Below are 18418 nucleotides of genomic sequence, written 5' to 3' on the forward strand. Positions count from 1 at the left end.
ATCCCTACATGGTCTTTGAGACAGTCATGGGGTGATGCCTTCGTTAATTTCCAGAGTCCTCGTAGGGACACCAATATTGCAGAAAGGAAGTTCCAAGATTTTGACCCAGTAACAATAAAAGAACAACACAGTTCCAAGCCAGGTTAATGTGGCTTGGAGGGGAATTTGCAAGTGATGACATTCCTATCTAACCTGCCCTTATCTTTCTAGGTGCATAGGGTTGCATGTTTGGAAAGTGCAACTGAAGAAGCTGGGGCAATTTGCTGCTGTGCATCTTGTAAATGGTACATACTGCTGCCCACTATGTGTTGGTGGCGAAGGTTGAAAAATGGTTGATGGGATATTCACAATAACATTGAACTTCTTGAGTGTGCTTGGAGTTGCGCCCATCCAGGTAAGTAGAGAGTATTTCATCCCATACCTTATGGTGAGCAGGCACAGAGGAAACAGGAGGCGAGTTAGTCACCACACAATTCCTAACCTCAAACACAATCTTAAATGGCCAATCCAGTTCAATTTCTGGTCGATATTAAGCTGCAAGATTTTAATAGTGGGGGCTTCAGAGATAGTGATTCCACTGAATATCAACTGGAAATGGTTAGATTATCTCTTGTTAGAGATGATCAATGCCTGTCACTTGTGTTAATTATCACTTTTCAGTCTAAGCCTGGATGTGGTCTAGGTATTGCTGGATGTGGACATGTGCTTCAGTATCCAAGGCATGACGAACATTGCTAAACGGTATGTGCAGTGCACATCTCCACTTCTGATCTTATGGTAGAGGGTAAGTCATCATTAAAGCAGCTGGAGATGATTGGACCTGGGACACTATTCTGAGGAACTCCTGCACTAACATCCCAGAGATTACTGACCTTACCACATCCATTTCTTTTGTGCTATATATGGCCACAAGTTAGTGGAAAGATTCTCCCCTGCCACCCACCACCAGACTCCTATTGACTCTAGTTTCACTCGGGTCCAAGGTGTAACTTGGTCAAAATGCTGCGTTGATGTGAGGAACAGTCAACTTCACCTCATCTCTGGATATGGCTCCAACTAGTAATCAGTTCCACCCTTGCTACCCAGATTCCCATCCTTCCAGTTTTGCTGGGGTCCTTGCTACCACAGGGTCAAATCTGAATTGATGTTAAGTTCAGTCATTTTCACCTCATCACTATGTAAAGCTCTTTTGCCCGTATTTGAATCATGGTGGTCATGCAGTAAGCAATTAAATGGCCCTGGCTTAAAAAGACTATCAGTGAGCAGGTTACTGCTGAGCAAGTGCCACTTAATAGCACTGTTATGGACCCCTTTTTGTTACTTTGCCATGATGGAGAGTAAACTGATAGGGTCGAATTGGATTGCCCTTAGTTTTACGGACAGGGCATATACGATCAGTTTGCTACATTGTCAGATAGATACTAGTGTTTTCATTGTGCTAGAGCAGCAAAGTCAAGAACGCTGTTAGTTCTAGAATAATTTTGAAGGAGCTTTGTCAGGGTCCATAGCCTTTGCTGTGTCCGGTGCCTTCAGCCTTTTGAGGAGTGGAGAGAATCAAATTGGTTGATGATTGGCATCTGTAATACTGGGGGATTTCAGGAGGAAGCTGAGACGGGTCATCCACTCAGCATTTCTGGCAGAGATAGTTTAAAAATCTTCAGGCTCCACTTTTTTTAACACGTGCTGGGGTCTGTCAATGATTAAGGATGGAGATATTTGTACAGAATCATCCTCCTGTCAGTTGTTTAATTGCCCACTACTGCTCATGACTGTGTGGTAGATCTGCAGACATCAGAACTAATCAGTTGGTTCTGGGACTGCTTAATCATGTCAAATTGCATGCTGTTTCCATGGTTTTGGGAGAGCCTTGCCTTACAACCTTACCAAGTTGACATGACATTTCCCGATATGCTCTCCTGCGCTCTTCATTGAAGCAAGGTTCATCCCCCGGCTCAATGGTAATAAAAGAATGCAGAGACATGCTCCAAGTGAGGTACAGCTTGCAGTCAGATTTAATTCTGCAGCTGATAGCTTCATAGATGCCCAGTTTTAAATTGCTAGATCTATTTGAAATCTATTCTGTTTAGCACAATGATAGTGTCATGCACACAACACAGGGAATTGTCAATATGAAAATGAGACTTTGTCATCACAATGCCACGTACAGTGATTACTCCTACCTATACTGTCATGGACAGATGCAACTGTGGCAGATAGTTTAGGGAGGATGAGATCAAGTTGGTTTTCCCTCTTGCTGGTTCTCTCACCATCACCAGCTGCCCCCTTTAGGATTCAGCCAGCGCTACCAAGCCATACTTGGTGACAGACATTGAAGTTTCCCACCAATACATTCTATGCCTTTGCTGCCTTCAGTACTTCCTCTAAGTAGTGGTCAACATGGAGGAGTACCGATCGATCAGTTGACAAATGGTAATCAGCAAGAGGGTTTCTCGCCCATGTTTGACTTGATGCCATGAGACATCATGGAACCTAGAGCTACTGCTGAGGCTTCCCAGAGCAACCTCCTAGTATTATAGCACAGTGGTGTCACATTTGATGCATTGGGCCTGCTTGTAGACCAGTACATACATACATACATGCATACAAACAAACTAATCCTCTAGACACTTGGATAAGGAATAATTCCTCGAGTATGACAAAGTCAGGCTATACCTGACAAGTCTGTGGGCAAGTTCTCCCTAATTCTGGCACAAGCCCCTGGATGTTAGTGAGGAGGGCTTGCAGAGTCAGTCGGGCTGGGTTTGCCTTTACCATTTCCAATGCTTTCTTAAGTTGATGCCAGATGGTTTACCTGGTTTAATTTCTTTCCCTAAACATAGCGGTTTTGATATAACAGAGTGACTTGCTAGGCTTTAACAGACAGCAATTCGAAGTCAACCACAAAATATTATAAAAGTGCTAACTAAATGCAACTTGTAATTCACCTGCACTTTTTTTGCACCATCTAATTTTGTCCATTTAATTTCCTAGAACTATATTGGCTTACAGAACAATTACTAAAGTTGTTGCTTGGTATTATGTTGTTTAGAAGTACACAGACAATGAGTATAATAAGCGATTGTCAAGAGGTAGGAGCATTTAGATAATGGAGATCTTTTTTCTTAACTGTACTTGCCTTGACTATGTTGCCCAAATTCAATTTGCTCTCTGACATTTGGTTCATTGATAGAAACATTTTCATGGAAATTCACAGTAAAAGCTTGACGTGTTGGTTCACTAGCTGAAGATATTGAATCCTCTACTGGAATTGCTACAGCTTGTTTCAGGGGATCAATTTTGTCATCCCGGCTGGCATTAGTTTTGTATCTTCCTTCAATTCCAAATTTATGCAGAACCTCAGATGGTAACTTAGCATTTCTGTAATGAAAACAGGCATTCAGGAGGTCAATTTGTTTATTAGTGCATGTTTTATTTTTGCATGTTTTTCACTGTACATCCCAAGAACCAACATGGTTCTTACCAATCAACTTAATAGCTTTACACTATAATTTGACTTATAGTCAGAGCACGGAAACAGACCATTCAGTCCAACTTGTCCATGTCGACCAAGTTTCCCAAACTAAACCAGTCCCACTTGCCTGTGTTTGGCCAGCATCCCTCTAAACTTTTCCTATTCATGTATCCAAATAAATTTTTGTTCACATCAAAATCTAGACACAACTGACCACAGCAACTTCAGGGATATGCTTATCTTGGCTTGGGGCTTCACTGAGAAAATCTGGGCTTCCACATTGAACCTACTCAAGTCACTAGCTAAAACTTGGAAACAATTTGTACGCTTGTCTGCCAAGCTAAGAGATGGTGTGGAACGAGAGATAAAGAAATAATGCAAATCAAAGAAACAATTGCAACTTATCTCACAGGAAGCAAACTGCACTTCAGAATTCCTGTACAGTAGGAATTTTTTTTTTGAACTTGTATACTTATTAAAATTTATTAATTTGACACTACTGTAATTGAACCTCATAAGCTAACTGCAGCCCTGAATTTTGGAATACACTTCTTTAAGCTTTAAATAAATGCAATTGGCAGATCATTTTAAAGCATAAAACTTTGTTGATTACTTACAAGTTGCAGTTGGAATCTTCACTCACACGGTTACTTCTTTGGAATAACATACCATTCCACTGATGTTCCTGAAACAACATGGAAAACAGTAAATGCCTCAACGGGAAGGATACAAGCAGATATAGCAAATGGTTTGCCTAATTTTCATTACTTTAACCAAAATGATACATAAAAAGTGATTTGGAAATCTATAATAATAAATAGGTAACTATCAGTACACCATTTTTTATGGGAGTGATGGAGATAGGAAGGAGGACAACATGAAGAACTGAACGCCCCATCACAAAGCACAGCAGTAAAGGCTAAGCTCACGATCTTTGTGCATTTCATCTTAAGTGAAGGTCACACAAATACACCAGATTGGGGCACAATTAACCCTGCAGATGACTGCAAAAGAAAAAAAGACGACAATACGGACAACCTTGCATCACGGTACATAACTGACAAATGAACCTCAATTCAAACATGGGTGAGATGCTGCATTTGGTAGAATGGTAATGTGATGCTATGCTATATTCCTTGCAAAATAAATCAGGGTAGCAACAGATTCAGGGATAGACGTTCATAAAATCAAATTGATCCCAGTTTTTAAAAAAAAAAAGTATTTTTTTGAGGAAAAGAACTGAAAAGGATGATAAATTTGTACAGAATACTGATTACATAGTGTGTACAATTCTGTTCCCCATATTACAACAGGGATATTGAGAAGCTAGAGGCAGTGCAAGAAAAACACGTTTACCAAAAAAGAAAGCTTGTACTGGTCAGGAAGGACTAAACACAATATAGCATTTTTATCCATGAAAGTTTCAAGAGCTGACCCAAGGCCTTTAAGATTATAAAATATTTTCATAAAGGCAGATGTGAAGATGTTTCCATTTCGAGGAAAAAGAAAGACTAGAAGTATTTATGGGAAAGCCCGATAAACATATTGGGAAGAAAAACTTGTGCTGATAGGCAAGATGAAGAAGATGGAAAAACCTTTGAATGGAGCACATAAAATAACTTGGATCAGCTAAACCAAAATGACCTACTTCTGCACTGCAGTCATTCTTCTATTTGCCTTAATAAGCAATTGATGCGATTGCCTAAAAACTTATGCTCATGTACCAGGACATCTAGATCCCTATTACTGTAGAGTTATGCAGACTTTCTCCAATAAAATAATATATTGCTTTATTTTTCTTGTCAAACATGAGACTCAAATCGACCAGATTTTTGTCCACTCTCTTTATCCAAATCCTTTTACACTGTGTCCACTTGCACCAAGCATAATTAGACCAGTTGGATTGCATGTAGTAGTTCACAAGAGCAATACATCACCACCTTCTCAAGGGCAATTACAGTTTAGCAGCAAACGCTAGCCTTATCAGTGATGTCAAAATCCCATGAAAGAATTTAAAAAAAATCTTACTTTCAAGTACCTATCCAATTCTCAAAGTTTCTATCACATTTGTTTCCATTGCAGTTTGAGGTAGTTTATTCCAGATCATAACTCATTGGATAGATGTTTTTCCTCCTTTGCTCTGTTTTTCTTTGTCAATTATCTTAACTTTATTTAACTGTGTTAAATGATAACAGGCCATTATTTCATCGTTGTAATATTTTAGATTCTAGTTAAAAATACTTCAGCTTTGTATAAGTTGTTTGATGCAGTGCCTAGATTCTATTAAACCCTACAGTTTTAATTCAATATGAAATGTTCATAAAGAAACTGAATAAAGCCAAGTCCTTACATCACATTCACAGGTGCTGATGGCAGTTGACAGGTAATCAGTAGCATCAGAGAAGCAGCTTTTTATCTTCATCAAAAATTCTTCTAAGGTTGAAAGTTTTGCATTCTGTTTCTCAAAAGATACAAATTCAAATATTATATCAAAGGTATTCAAGGATCTATTAAACCCACATTCAAATGTTAGATGTTGGCTTAACCTTTCATTCCCTAAAGCTTATCCCTTTGGGTCTGGGACCAGGTCCAGGTCCCGGTCTCACCCCCAAATTCTAGTGGATCCACCCATATCTTAAGGTTTTGATGCAGAAGACACTGCTGATGGGCTTAGAATCGAGAAGCAACATTGTAACTCCAACTTGTGAGAAGCCATATTGAACTACAATATCATTGAAACGGGAGCAGGGATCCCAAAAATGCTCAGTTACAATGCCACATTAAAGGCAGTTGACAATCAAAAAGAATTGAGGATTTGTCCTTTTTACCTGCGTAGTCAACCTTTGCTGAAGCATAACTATGTCATAATTTTGAGTGCATATTTCTTTTTGAAGAATTACTTTTTCCTGTTCAGACAATCTATACTTTTTCTTCTCTTCAGCAAGAGCTAATGCCAAAGCTTTATTGTTATTTTTAAGTGAAATCTTCATCATTGAGGAGTTGTCTGAAACAAAAAATGATTGCAATGGATCAAGTTCAAAATGCAACGTAGAAATTATGATCTTTCTTTTAGCATCTTCAGAAACAGCTGTTGAACCACTGCTGGCAGTAAGGCAACGTGATGAATTTAGACTGAGTGACTGTTGTGAACATTGCAGAAATGACTTGAAATGGGCTGTTAATTTCAAGAAACAAAACAGAATCAAGGAGAAACAAAACATCTAATCTATTTTAAAAATAAACATCTTCATAGAGTTTATGTCTTTTAGAAGATTCAAGTCGAAGTTTGTTTTAACTTGACTTCCCATAGTTTGCTGAAACTAGAAACAAACAGTCACAGAAGAACGGCCAACCAGAAATAGTGGGTCGCACAAGGCGTACAAAATTAAATGATAAAAACTAACTGACAAAATGAGTCTTTAGTTAAATAGATGTGTGTGTGAATAATATTAATGGTGTCATTTGTGGAGCTGATTTCAGAATGTCACATTGTTTGCTATATTAAAATAGCCACGTGAAGAGTAACCCAGTCAGCTGTAGGCAAAAGTCTATTTGACAACATTTGACAAGATTAAACAGGGCAATTACAATATTTTGCCTCAAGTGTGATGGGGAGTACATGACATATTAGAGACACACCATTAATACTCTTATAAAGTTATCATGGTCTGTCACACACGTCAAAACCCTATACTGAAACCTATTAATTTGATTTTTCAAAGAATCTGATGACAGTACCCTTTAAAACTAGATAAGAGTCTAACATGGAAATCAAAAATTAAGTTGATCAAACTGAAGGTGGTACATTACAATACAGCGGGTTGTGCTAACATATAAAATTGCAACACAATCTCAAATCAAAAACCCAAAAGATACTGTATGTGTCACACAGATGGCTACAAAAAGTTACTGCTGAATGCTGTAATATAGCTAATAAGGTTCAAGTGCATTTGTAAGATAACTGATTACAACTAAAGCATTTATTTTAATTTGCTGCTGTATTAAGCCAATGAGCAGCAGGCACCAATCAACAAATCTGAAGAAGAGTTACAAGATTTGTAATATTAACTCTGCTTTCTCGCCAAAAACGATACCAGACTTGCTTATTTCTGTCTTTGAATCAATAATTATTACAGTGATGAATTAATGAAGTAGGCAAGTTGAAGTAGAAATCCTGCCAAGAGACAGTGTGAAGAAACAGCTAACAAAAAGCAAAATTTAAAATGTAATAGAGTAGGCAATAAGAGGATTATAAGAGGAGCTGAGCGAAATGAGAAGGAAGTTCAGGGGTGGATCAGACAATTACTTTAGCCATTTGTAATTGATATTTCCACCCTCCCCAAACAGCAATGAGGAGAAATATCTTAATCCAGAGAATGGTACTATTTGCTGCCAAAGAAAGCAGCTGAGGCCAAAACACTGAATGTTTCATAGGAGTCACATATAGTTATTAGTGCTAAAAGGATCAAAGGATATGGGTAGAAAGCAAAAACAGCCTTGATCTTATTGATTGACAGAGCAGCCTTGAAGGGCTCTTATTTTCTATGTCTGCCATCCCTGCCATTGTCAGCCACTTCACCTGAATACACTAATTCTCCATAGAATGTCAAACAGTAATATTTACCAAATCTTACATCAGCACTATTTAGTTATAAATTCCTATGCCTGAATTTGTAATGAAAAGATATTTGCTTAATGTAATTTTGCCACTGTAAACCCTCTCTTTGGTGGTACTGCAGCAAATCCCCTGTGTATGATTACTACATAACAGTATAACAAGGATTGCATTACATCTATGCAAATAGCTCAACTAAGCCTTCTTGACTGGAAGACTAGAAAATATATAAATAGCACAGATGGTATGAATATGACTCTGATGGTGGCATTGGCACGAGACAGGAAATCAAAATGTTGAAAACATTTGATAGAAATGATGATGGCAAGAAGTCACTTGAGAGAGTGGTGTATGGGTCCTTCACAGTAACCATACAGTAGGATGGGGAATAACTGAAGAAATAATGACAGCGTGTCGGAAAGGTATTACAATAATTATTGGAGATTTTAATTTACATTAACTGTAAAAGGCAGATGGGCAAAAAGGTAGCCCTGATGGTGAGTTCATAGAATGTTTTCAAGATAGCTTTTTAAGAACAACATGCTCCAAAACTGACCAGACATCAATTTATACTAAATAAAAACCAAAAAAAAACTGCAGATGTCATAAACCAGAAACAAAAAGAGAGGTTGCTGGAAAAGCTCATCAGATCTGGCAGCATCTGTGAAGACAAATCAAAGTTAATGTTTTGGGTCTGGTGACTCTCTCTCAGAACTTCCTCAGCAGTCTAGACTAAATTTGATATTGTGGAATGGGATAGGATTAATTAGTGACCTCATAGTGAAGATGCTTTTATCGATGGGAAACAATACTTTGATTGAATTTTACATACAGTTTAAGGGAAAGAGGAGTGGGTGCGAGATCATAGCTTTAATTTCAAACCTCTACTTTCAACGGTAGGAGAGTTAATAACTACAGTGCACAAATTTAAGATAACTGCAAAAGAATCAGAAATGACATAGGAATGAAAAAAATAAGTAGTGGAATGCCCAAGCAGATTCAACAATTTTCTAAAAAGGAATTGGATAAATATTTGAAGAAAGCTTTTGCAGGGCTTATGCATAGCTCTTTGCAAGAGTAGGCTTTGCCCGCAGCAGTATTACTAGAAATAACTACTTTGGGCAAAAATTAGCCTTCCCAAAGGACTGACACAGGCCTATTTTGGTTCTGTACTATTCTATAACATATGTTGAACATCAAATGGGAGGAAACACTGAGGGTAGCAAGTGCACAGAACATATTCACTTATGTGATGGAGTGTGCATGTCTCAAAGGGTGGTTTGGCAGCACTTCCAGCTAAGCCCTAAAGGACACAATTTCCAGATTGGTAGGCAAGAGAGCCAACACTAGTCAGTCTTCATAAATCTACTCACTTTTTAAAAAATCTACCCATAGCAGGATTAGTAGGAATATTGACTTTGAACATAAAATAGCCTTCACAAAGGGCATTTTCCATTGTGTTTTATGGCATTTTATCCATGCTAACAAATAATTTATTAAGTAGTCTAACAGCTAAAAGCTGCAATGTGGAGGTGCTGGTGTTGGACCAGGGTGGACAAGGTCAGAAATCATACAGCACCAGGTTATAGTTCAACAGGTTTATTTGAAAACACAAGCTCTCGGAACCTCAGCTCTTCAGGCGTTAGAAGTTTGGACTATAACCTGGTTTCATGTTATTTCTGAGCTAAAAGCTGGGCATGCACAAGACATTGCAGGCAAATCCCAGCAGACCTATTCCACGTATCACTCACTCCTCAATCACAACCTCCTGGGATCCTTGACATCACAGATGCCAATCTTCATCCATGTGTAATAAGTAATGACTGAAAGCACTGAGCTACAATTTCTGGCAATATCCCAGCTGTAGCACTGAAAAGGTGTGCTCTAGAACTAGCCATGCGGATGCAATACAGTTACATCGATATCCACACAACAAATGGGGGATCCAAGCAGGTCTTATTCACACAAGATAAATCCAACAGAGTGAATTCCCACCCTGTCAACCTTCTGTCAATCAGCTGGAAATTATGGGAGGAATATTGTTTGCACTATCAACACCATGTCACCAATAACCCATTCACTAATCCTTAATCTATTAAGATGCAAAGAGAGCAACTGCCCAGATATCACTGTAGCTGTTAAAGTCAGAGTCATTCAGAATGGAAACAGCCTGTTCGGTCCAAATCATCCACACCAACCAGACATCCCAATCTGACCTAGTCCCAATTGCCAGCATTTGGCCGACACCCCTCTAAACCTTTCCCATTCATATACCCATCCAGATGCCTTTTAAATGTTCTAATTGTACCGCTTCCACCATTTCCTGATAGCTCATTCCATATACTCTCTTCCCTCTGCATGAAAACGCTTATCTTCGGGTCCTTTTTAAATTAGTCCTCTCTCATCTTAAAGATCTCTCCCCCTAGTTTTGGACTCCCACACCCTAGGAAAACAAAAAAAAAAAACCTAGGTTATTCACACTATTCCCTCATGATTTTATGAACCTCTAAGGTCACCCCTCAGTCTCCAACGCTCCACAGAAAAAAAAAAACCAACCTATTCAGCTTCTCCCTATAGCTCAACCCCTCCAGTCCCAGCAACATCTTTATAAATCTTTTCTGCACCCTCTCAAATTTAACACCAACCTTCCTATTGCAGGGAGACCAGAACTGAGCACAGTATTCCAAAAGTGGTCTAACCAATGTCCTGTACAGCCACAACATCTTATCCCATATCCTATGCTCAGTGCATTGATCAATGAAAGTAAACATGCCAAATGTCACCTTCACCACCCTGTCTACCCATTACTCCACTTTCAAGGAACTATGCACGTGCACCACTAAGGTTCTCTTGGTTCAGCAACACTTCCCAGTTATCTGAATGTAGCATTACAAATCCTCAAAACAAAAACCTAGTTATTAATGACCCTTCTACCACAGAAAGTAGAGGTTTCTCCTTGTTTTTCTTTATGATAAAATTCATGATTTTGAATATTATCAGATTTTCTCCTCTAGGGTGGACCTCAGCTTCTCTAGTCTGTCCAGATGATAGACATTACTAATATTCTATTAAATCTGATCTGCACCCTTTCAAAAGTATTGAGTGCTTAAGTGCAGTTTCCGGAATTGCTTACAATACTATACCGGTAACTGGGAAAACTCGCAGTGATTAGAGTCTTGCCTAGTACTAAAGATGATGATTGCAGTTCTAAGAAACAAATCATCTCATTTCAGAACATTACTGTATGTTTCCAAGATGTACACCTTAAAACCAACCATTTTCAATCGCTTCATCACTCCAACGTTAAGATCAGAAATCAGGGTGTTCGCTGCAAGTAACAGTTAACGCCAGGCACATTTTGGAGAGAGTGTTTACTACAGTGCCACACAAATGGCTTCTGAACAAAGCCATAGTTTATGGAATAAAAAACAAGGGACAGAAACAACAGATATAAAATTGGCTGAGTCACAAGAAGCAGATGGAAATGAATGCTTCTTAACACTGGAGTGCAGTCTTCAAGGTTCATTGCTGAGACCCTTGTTTTTCCAAATATAAAATGACCTAGACTGTGGAGTCCCAAGACACAATTTCAAAGTTTGCACACAACATGAAATTTGGAAGCATTGTGAACTGTGAGGAGGATGGTGTAGAACTTCAAAAGGATTTAGAATCGGTTGACAGGTGGCATTTGAAGTTCAATGTTGAGAAATGCGAACAGCCAATGTAAAAGAAAAAGAAAAAGGACAATTTTAACAGGGCATAGGACCAGAGGTACCTGAATCAACTAAGGCAGCATGACATGTTGAGAGCATGTTTAAAGCAGCATACAGTACCCTAGATTTTAATAAGAGTACAACGAGAAACTTATGCTGAATGTGTATTGAACTTTCATTGGATACTAGATTGGCCTCAGCTGGAGGAATGTATCCAGCTCTGGGGGCTGCACTTTACAAAAGATGTAAAGACTACAGAAGAGATTCACAAGCATGACATCGGGGATGAGGATCAGCAGTTATAAAGATAGACTGGACAAGTTAGATTTGCTTTTCTTGAAGAAAATAAGGTTGAAAGAAGATTTGATGGAGGCATTCAAAAATCAAGGAGTTTGAACAGAATAGACAGGGAGAAACTGTTCTAAGTCATGAGAAGATTGAGGAAGGTGAACAGCTTTAAAGAAATTCACAAAAGAGAAAAAAATGAGAAAAAGATATGTTTTCACATATGGAATGCACTCTCAGTGTGCTGAAGGCAGGTTCAATTGACACATTGAAAAGAAAACTAAATAGTTAACTGAAAAAGAAAGAATTTGCAGAGTTATGCGGAAACGGCAGGAGAATAACATTTCGTGAGCTACTCATTCAAACAAAGGATACAGCCACGATGGGCCAAATGGCTGCCTTCTACATGCAACAGTTCTGCGATGACCACCTTCAACAGTAGAGTCACGCAACTTCTCCACAGCTTTTAAGGACATCAAACGTTTTTGAGAAGATTTGTAGCTCGGGTTGTAGACTTGCTCGCCGAGGCATTCGTGCAGGAAGTATAGTTGTTCGCTCAGACGGATGGCAAGTCTACAACCTTATCCCGAGCTACAAATCCTCTCAAAAACTTTAAACACCTACGGGCGCAATATCCTCAAACTGGCCTGCAGATGGGAGACAAATGCCATCCGTCTGAGCGCAACCCGTGAACTGTACTTCCTGCACAAATGTCTCAGAACGAGCACGTCTACAACCTTTTAAAGGACATCACCAATCAATCCTCTACCATCAACATTCTGCTAGCATTATTAATGATAGAAAATCAATTAAATTAGTCACGCAAGTATCAATATCAACAGATTAGTGCACAAGCAGGTTGAGCAACGCAAGATTTGCGGCAAGCCCGACAAAGTTTCAAGGGGAATAGAATACTTACTGAGAATTTTGGTCTTAATCTTAGAAATCAAAGATGCATTATATTTTGTCTTTTTCATAATACAATTCCGTCGTTCCTTCATTTTACCAGAGAACCCCAAATGGCTGGTGGATACAGTTGCATTCATCACTTCACCTTCCATATTTTAAGTTGCTACTTTGTGTACCTTAAAAAAGGATAGACTACATTAGTGGCCTGTGATCCTGAACTCTCAAAATAATAAATATCCAATAAATGAAATACATATGTTGACCTATCACAAATATAATAACAATTCTACTTGTTCATACACTTAAATATACAGCATAAGTAATCTCAGTGTTATGCTCCATCCCCAATTCTTCCTGATTTAATAGCAGTGAAAAATCGTACGAATTAAAATTACAACTACCTAACAAAAGGGGGGCAGGTTCTCCCAGAAAATAATACAAATATTATTTCAAACAATGTACAACATAGGACCGTGGAGTAGACAAATGAAATCATGGCAAATGTGATCACATATCAAAATGTGTTTTCATTGCATAAACCAACCTTAACAGAAAACTAGCAACTTTGGAGATTTAAAATTAATAAAGTGGCCAGATATCAATTTGTTTGCAGAAGTTCCAAACTTCCAATAGCCCTTCCGCGTATTCCAGAAGATTAGAAAACTATCTACAAGTTGTCTTTTGGTTGTTTGGTTGTGTTCTATACCTATTCATTACATTTTAATGGTCCATGTGTATTGATTCCACCACTAATCTTCATGTAGAATAATAGAATGCCTACAATGTGGAAGCAGGCTGTGGAGCCCATTGAGTCCTCAGTGACTCTCCAAAGAGTAGCCCATTGAGACCTAACACCTTGTCCTATCCATGTAACCCTGCATTACAATCCCATATACAATCCACCTAGCCTGCTCATCCCTAGACACAGTATGGACAATTTAGTATGACCAATCCACTTAACTGCTACCTTTCAGTGCCAGAGACCCAAGTTCAATTCCATCCTCAGGGGATGGTGTGTGGAATTTGCACATTCTCCCCGCGTCTGCATGAGTTTTGTCCAGATGCTCCGGTTTCCTCCCACATTCCAAAGATGTGCATGTTAGATGGATTTGCCCTGCGCAATTGCCCATAGTATCCAGGGATGTGCAGGTTAGGTGGGTTAGCCATGGGAAATGCAGGGTTACTGGGATAGGGTGGGGTCGTGGATGGGTGTGGACTGGAAGGACCAAATGGCCTGTGTCCACCCTGTAGGGACTCCATGTAATCAACAGAACCCACTCATCCTGGGAATTGCCTGTACTTAGAATGAGTACAAAGCTTTAATATAAGGCTAGTGCAGAAAGTTGAAGTCGATCAGCCATAATCCTGCTGTATGGTGGGGCAGACTTGAGGAGAGAAATGGCTTACTCCAACATTTTCTATTCAATCCAAACCAAACCAATCATGTGGGCCAAATTTAACCAATCTAACTGCATAGACTAATTCTGTCCACCACACCAGATTATTACCACTACAATTTAATCATATAGTAGCCCAAAGAGTTGTACTTACCTTTCCAGATATGAAGATAAAGGCTCTGTGATTGAATATTTACACATACACACCAATATTCTCCTTGCTCAGAGCTGGCTCTTTCTCCACTCTTCCCCTATTTCTCTGTTCAGTCCATCTCTCTATTCCTTTATCTCCCAGCTTTCTGTCTTCATTCCCACCAACCTCGCAATCAGTCACTGTTTTCGGTCTCTATTTTTCTCTTCCCAGTTTTCTCTCTCTCCCTCCCACCACTTTAATATCACCTACTTTCTCTACACTTCCACAATCCTTTCTCCAACAATAAAGGGAGTGTATTTTCCTTTCTCTTTTATTTCTTTATTCTTCTAACTATTCTTTCTCCCGTCCTTTATTCGACTTACTACCTCTTTATATCTTTAATTCCCTCACTCTATTCCTGTGCTTCTGTATTCCTTTATTTCTCTATTCCTTTCACTTTATTCTCCTCTTTCTTTATTCCTCCATGTATATTTCTCTATTTATCTACCTTTAACTCTTCATGCTTCTATTTCTCTGCAGTTATCTCTATCTCTCCATTCCTCTCACTAGCTCTCCTTTCTTTATTCCTCTCTTTACCTACCGCTAGCTCCTTACTCGTCTCTATCACCCTACTCCTCTTTCTAGCTGTTTACCTCTCTTGTTAATCTTTATCACTCTATTAGTATTGGTATTGGTATTGGTATTGGTACTTTTCTCTTTCTTTCTTTCCTCTCCTCCGCCGGTTAAAAATCCGCACCGCGCGCCTCCAATATCAAATTAAAAAAACAACAAGAGCCTCTGATTGGTGTTACAATGCGCAGGCGCGAGCGGCTGCGAGGGGCGTACGCTCTCATTGGTCGCCGGGGCGGGGACGGGCCGAGGTCACGGGGTGGCCTGCCATACGTTCCTACTAGCGGTGGGAGAGCGCTTTGATTCGCTTGCCCTGTGTCACGTGGTGTTCGGGGGCGGGATGTATTTGCTCACGTGATGTGTCGGCTGGCGGCTTGCACTTCTTACCCCATCCCACGCTGTACTCTTTCTCGGTACAGGGAGTCTGTTTACTGTCATTGATCAAACTGGGGGAAGAATTGGATTAGGGGTTACTTCATTGTTAGTTCATTGAGTTAGCATAGACGGCCAAAATGAAGATTTTTAATCCGCTTCACCAAAGGTGTAGCCAAGAGCAAAAAAAAATTGCATATGGGTTTTGGAATAAACTGGGGCAATGTGAATTAAACATAAACCTCTCCTCACCAAAACAAAAAGCTCTTCTCACCATCCAAGGCCCCACATGCACCCTGGGTGGACAGCAATTTACCTGTACTTCATTCAGCCTAGTCCAATGAATTGGCAATTCACAGGTGGTCTCCTCTACGTTGGGAAGATTAAATGCCGGCTGGGTGACCACATTGCAGAGTACCTACATTCTGTCTGCAAGAGTGACCCCAAGCTACCAGTTACCCACCATTTCGACCCACCACTCTGTTCCACGCCAACATTTATAGCAGGCCTGCTGTGGTGTTTCAGCAATCCCCAGTGCAAGCTCAAAAGACCAATGTCTCATTTTCAGTCTGGGGACCCTGCATCCTTTAGGACTCAGCATCGAGTTCCGATTTACAGCATCTGCAGTTCTTTCACTTTTTATAATCGAGTTTCGAGCCTGATTCCATCTTTCCGTATTTGTTACCCACCCCACACCCCATCCTGTTATGACTTGGATTGCTTTTACTACAGTAATGCATGTGCTCCTAGGCCTATTATCATATTATATGAGTTACATTCAGCACAGCGAACCAATTTTCTCACTCTTAGTTCTTATTTTCATTTATGCAGCTTTTGTTCTGTCCAAGCCTGTTGTCCATAATCTTGATGTTTACCTACCCCTTTCGTTTCTCTCTCTCTGAGCTCCATCTCTATTTATCATCTCTCTGCTCAGTGCAACTTCGGCTTTGCGGGTTGGGACCCTTCATCAGATCAAATGTCGACTTTTCTGTTCCTTTGATGCTGCCTGACCTGCTGTGTCCCTCCAGCTCCACACTGTGTTGAATCTGCAGTTCTTTGTTTTGTTTTATTATAGAAATATTGATTAACTTGGTTAAGACCCCCAGACATGAGCTTTTAAAAGATTAATGGATTAGTCAGAGGAATATAGTGAATGGGATATAGAAATGTGAGGTTTTATTTAAAAAAATACATTTATGTGATTTGGCTGTGACTGGCTGGATCAACTTTTATTGTTCATCCCTATATTTAAAAACATGTGGATGCTGGAAATCTGAAACAAGTACACAAGTTCTGGAGAAACATTTTCTCTGTAGAAAGAAAGAGAAAAACAGAATCAACACTTAGAGTCCAATATGACCCATCTCCAGAACTGAAAGATTGGTTTCCTTTTATACTTTTGACAGAGGCAGAGGAGGAGCAGGGGAAACAGATGATGTAGAGGCCCAGTGCAAAAGAAAAATGGGGTTGCAAATTTGGAGGAAAGAGAAATTGAAATGTAAGATGGGTGTAAGTTAAGGTTTGAAAGAGGATTATTTATCCCTAATTGCCCTGGAAAAGTCATAAAGCGTCTTTTTGCATCATGGAAAAAGACTCTTTGGCCCATCCTGTCTGCAATGGCTATTAATTATCCATCTAATCTAATTCAATTTTTGAACACTTGGCCCCTAGCCTTGGTGGCGGTAAGCTGCCGTCTTGCTGTCCCTGGGGTGTAGGGGCTCCCACACTGAGAGGTGTTGGATCAGCCACGATCCTATTGAATGGTGGAGCAGGCTTAAGGTGCAAGGGGACCCTCTCTTGTTCTTATTTCTTGCAGTCTTACAATGCTGTTAGAAAGGAAGTTCCAGAATTCTGACCCAATGACAATAAAAGAACGATGATATGTTTCTAAGTCAGGATGGTAAATGGCTACACTTATCCGTGCCAGAGGAGTGTATTCCATCACACTCCTGATATATGTCTTTTAGATGATGGACAGGCTAGGGGTCAGAAGCAGTAGTCTGGTTCAGTTCAGTTTCTGATCAAAGGTAACCCCCAGGATGTTGATAGTGGGAGATTCAACAGTGGTAAATCAATTGAATATCAAGGGAAGATGATTGACAATCTTCTTGTTGCTGACGACCATTGTCTAGCATTTATACATCTGTAGTGACTCTTGGCACTTATCAACCCAAGTAAGAAAACAGTTCTGCATTTGCTGGAGATCTGAAATAAAAACAGATAGTGCTGGAGAAACTCAGCAGGTCTGGCAACATCTCTCTAACAGAAGCGTGAACTTCCTGAGTTTCTCCAGCACTTTGGTTTCATTACATATGAGCCCAAGCCTGAATGTTGTCCAAATTTTGCTGGATTTGTACATGAGAGTATGTAAGGAGTTGTAAATGGTATGAAGGGTCTAGGCCCGAAACGTCAGCCTCTCTGCTCCTATGATGCTGCTTGGCCTGCTGTGTTCATCCAGCCCTGCACCTTGTTGTCTCAGTAATCAGCCCCAGTTCTGATCTTATAGTGGAGGGAAGATCATTGAAGCAGCTGAGGTGTTTGGATCCATGAAGTTACCCTGAGGAATTCCTGCAGCGATGCCTCAGGGCAGAAATGATTGACCTCTAACAACCAGATCCATCTTCCTTTCTGCTGGTTGTGACTTGAAACAATGAAGAGTTTTCTCCTCAGTTCCCTTTGCTGTCAATTTTGTTAGTGCAGTCAAGTACAGTCACTGCTGTCACCTCAAGTGTCACATGTTGACTGAGGCTGTATCGGGGTCGGGGGTTGGTGTTGATTGAGCTGAACCCAAATTGAATGTCAGAGAATATTAATGCTTTGTAAGAGCTGCTTGGTAGCATTGTTGATTAGAGGGACCTGATGGTTAGATATCACAGAATCCCTATAGTATGG

General features: G+C 39.8%; 1 protein-coding gene across 2 annotated transcripts in view; it reads right to left on the reverse strand.

Annotated features, from left to right (window-relative positions):
- The window catches only part of LOC109916104 (shugoshin 2-like), a 40160-nt gene extending 24907 nt beyond the window's left edge, over positions 1–15253 (reverse strand). The window contains exons 1-6 of one of the 2 annotated variants that reach the window (XM_020515812.2): positions 14546–15253; positions 13005–13170; positions 6301–6476; positions 5823–5927; positions 4090–4157; positions 3137–3378 (exon numbers count right to left, since the gene is read on the reverse strand). In XM_020515812.2, coding sequence (XP_020371401.1) covers positions 3137–3378; positions 4090–4157; positions 5823–5927; positions 6301–6476; positions 13005–13146 — 733 coding nt within the window. In that variant the 5' untranslated portion in view covers positions 13147–13170; positions 14546–15253. Of the gene's footprint in view, positions 1–3136; positions 3379–4089; positions 4158–5822; positions 5934–6300; positions 6477–13004; positions 13171–14545 lie in introns of both variants that reach the window. The other variant, XM_020515810.2, reaches the window with a different exon arrangement.
- Positions 15254–18418: the final 3165 nt, after the last annotated feature.

This window comes from Rhincodon typus, chromosome 7, assembly GCF_021869965.1.
Source record: "Rhincodon typus isolate 14 chromosome 7, sRhiTyp1.1, whole genome shotgun sequence".
Classification (NCBI taxonomy): domain Eukaryota; kingdom Metazoa; phylum Chordata; class Chondrichthyes; order Orectolobiformes; family Rhincodontidae; genus Rhincodon; species Rhincodon typus.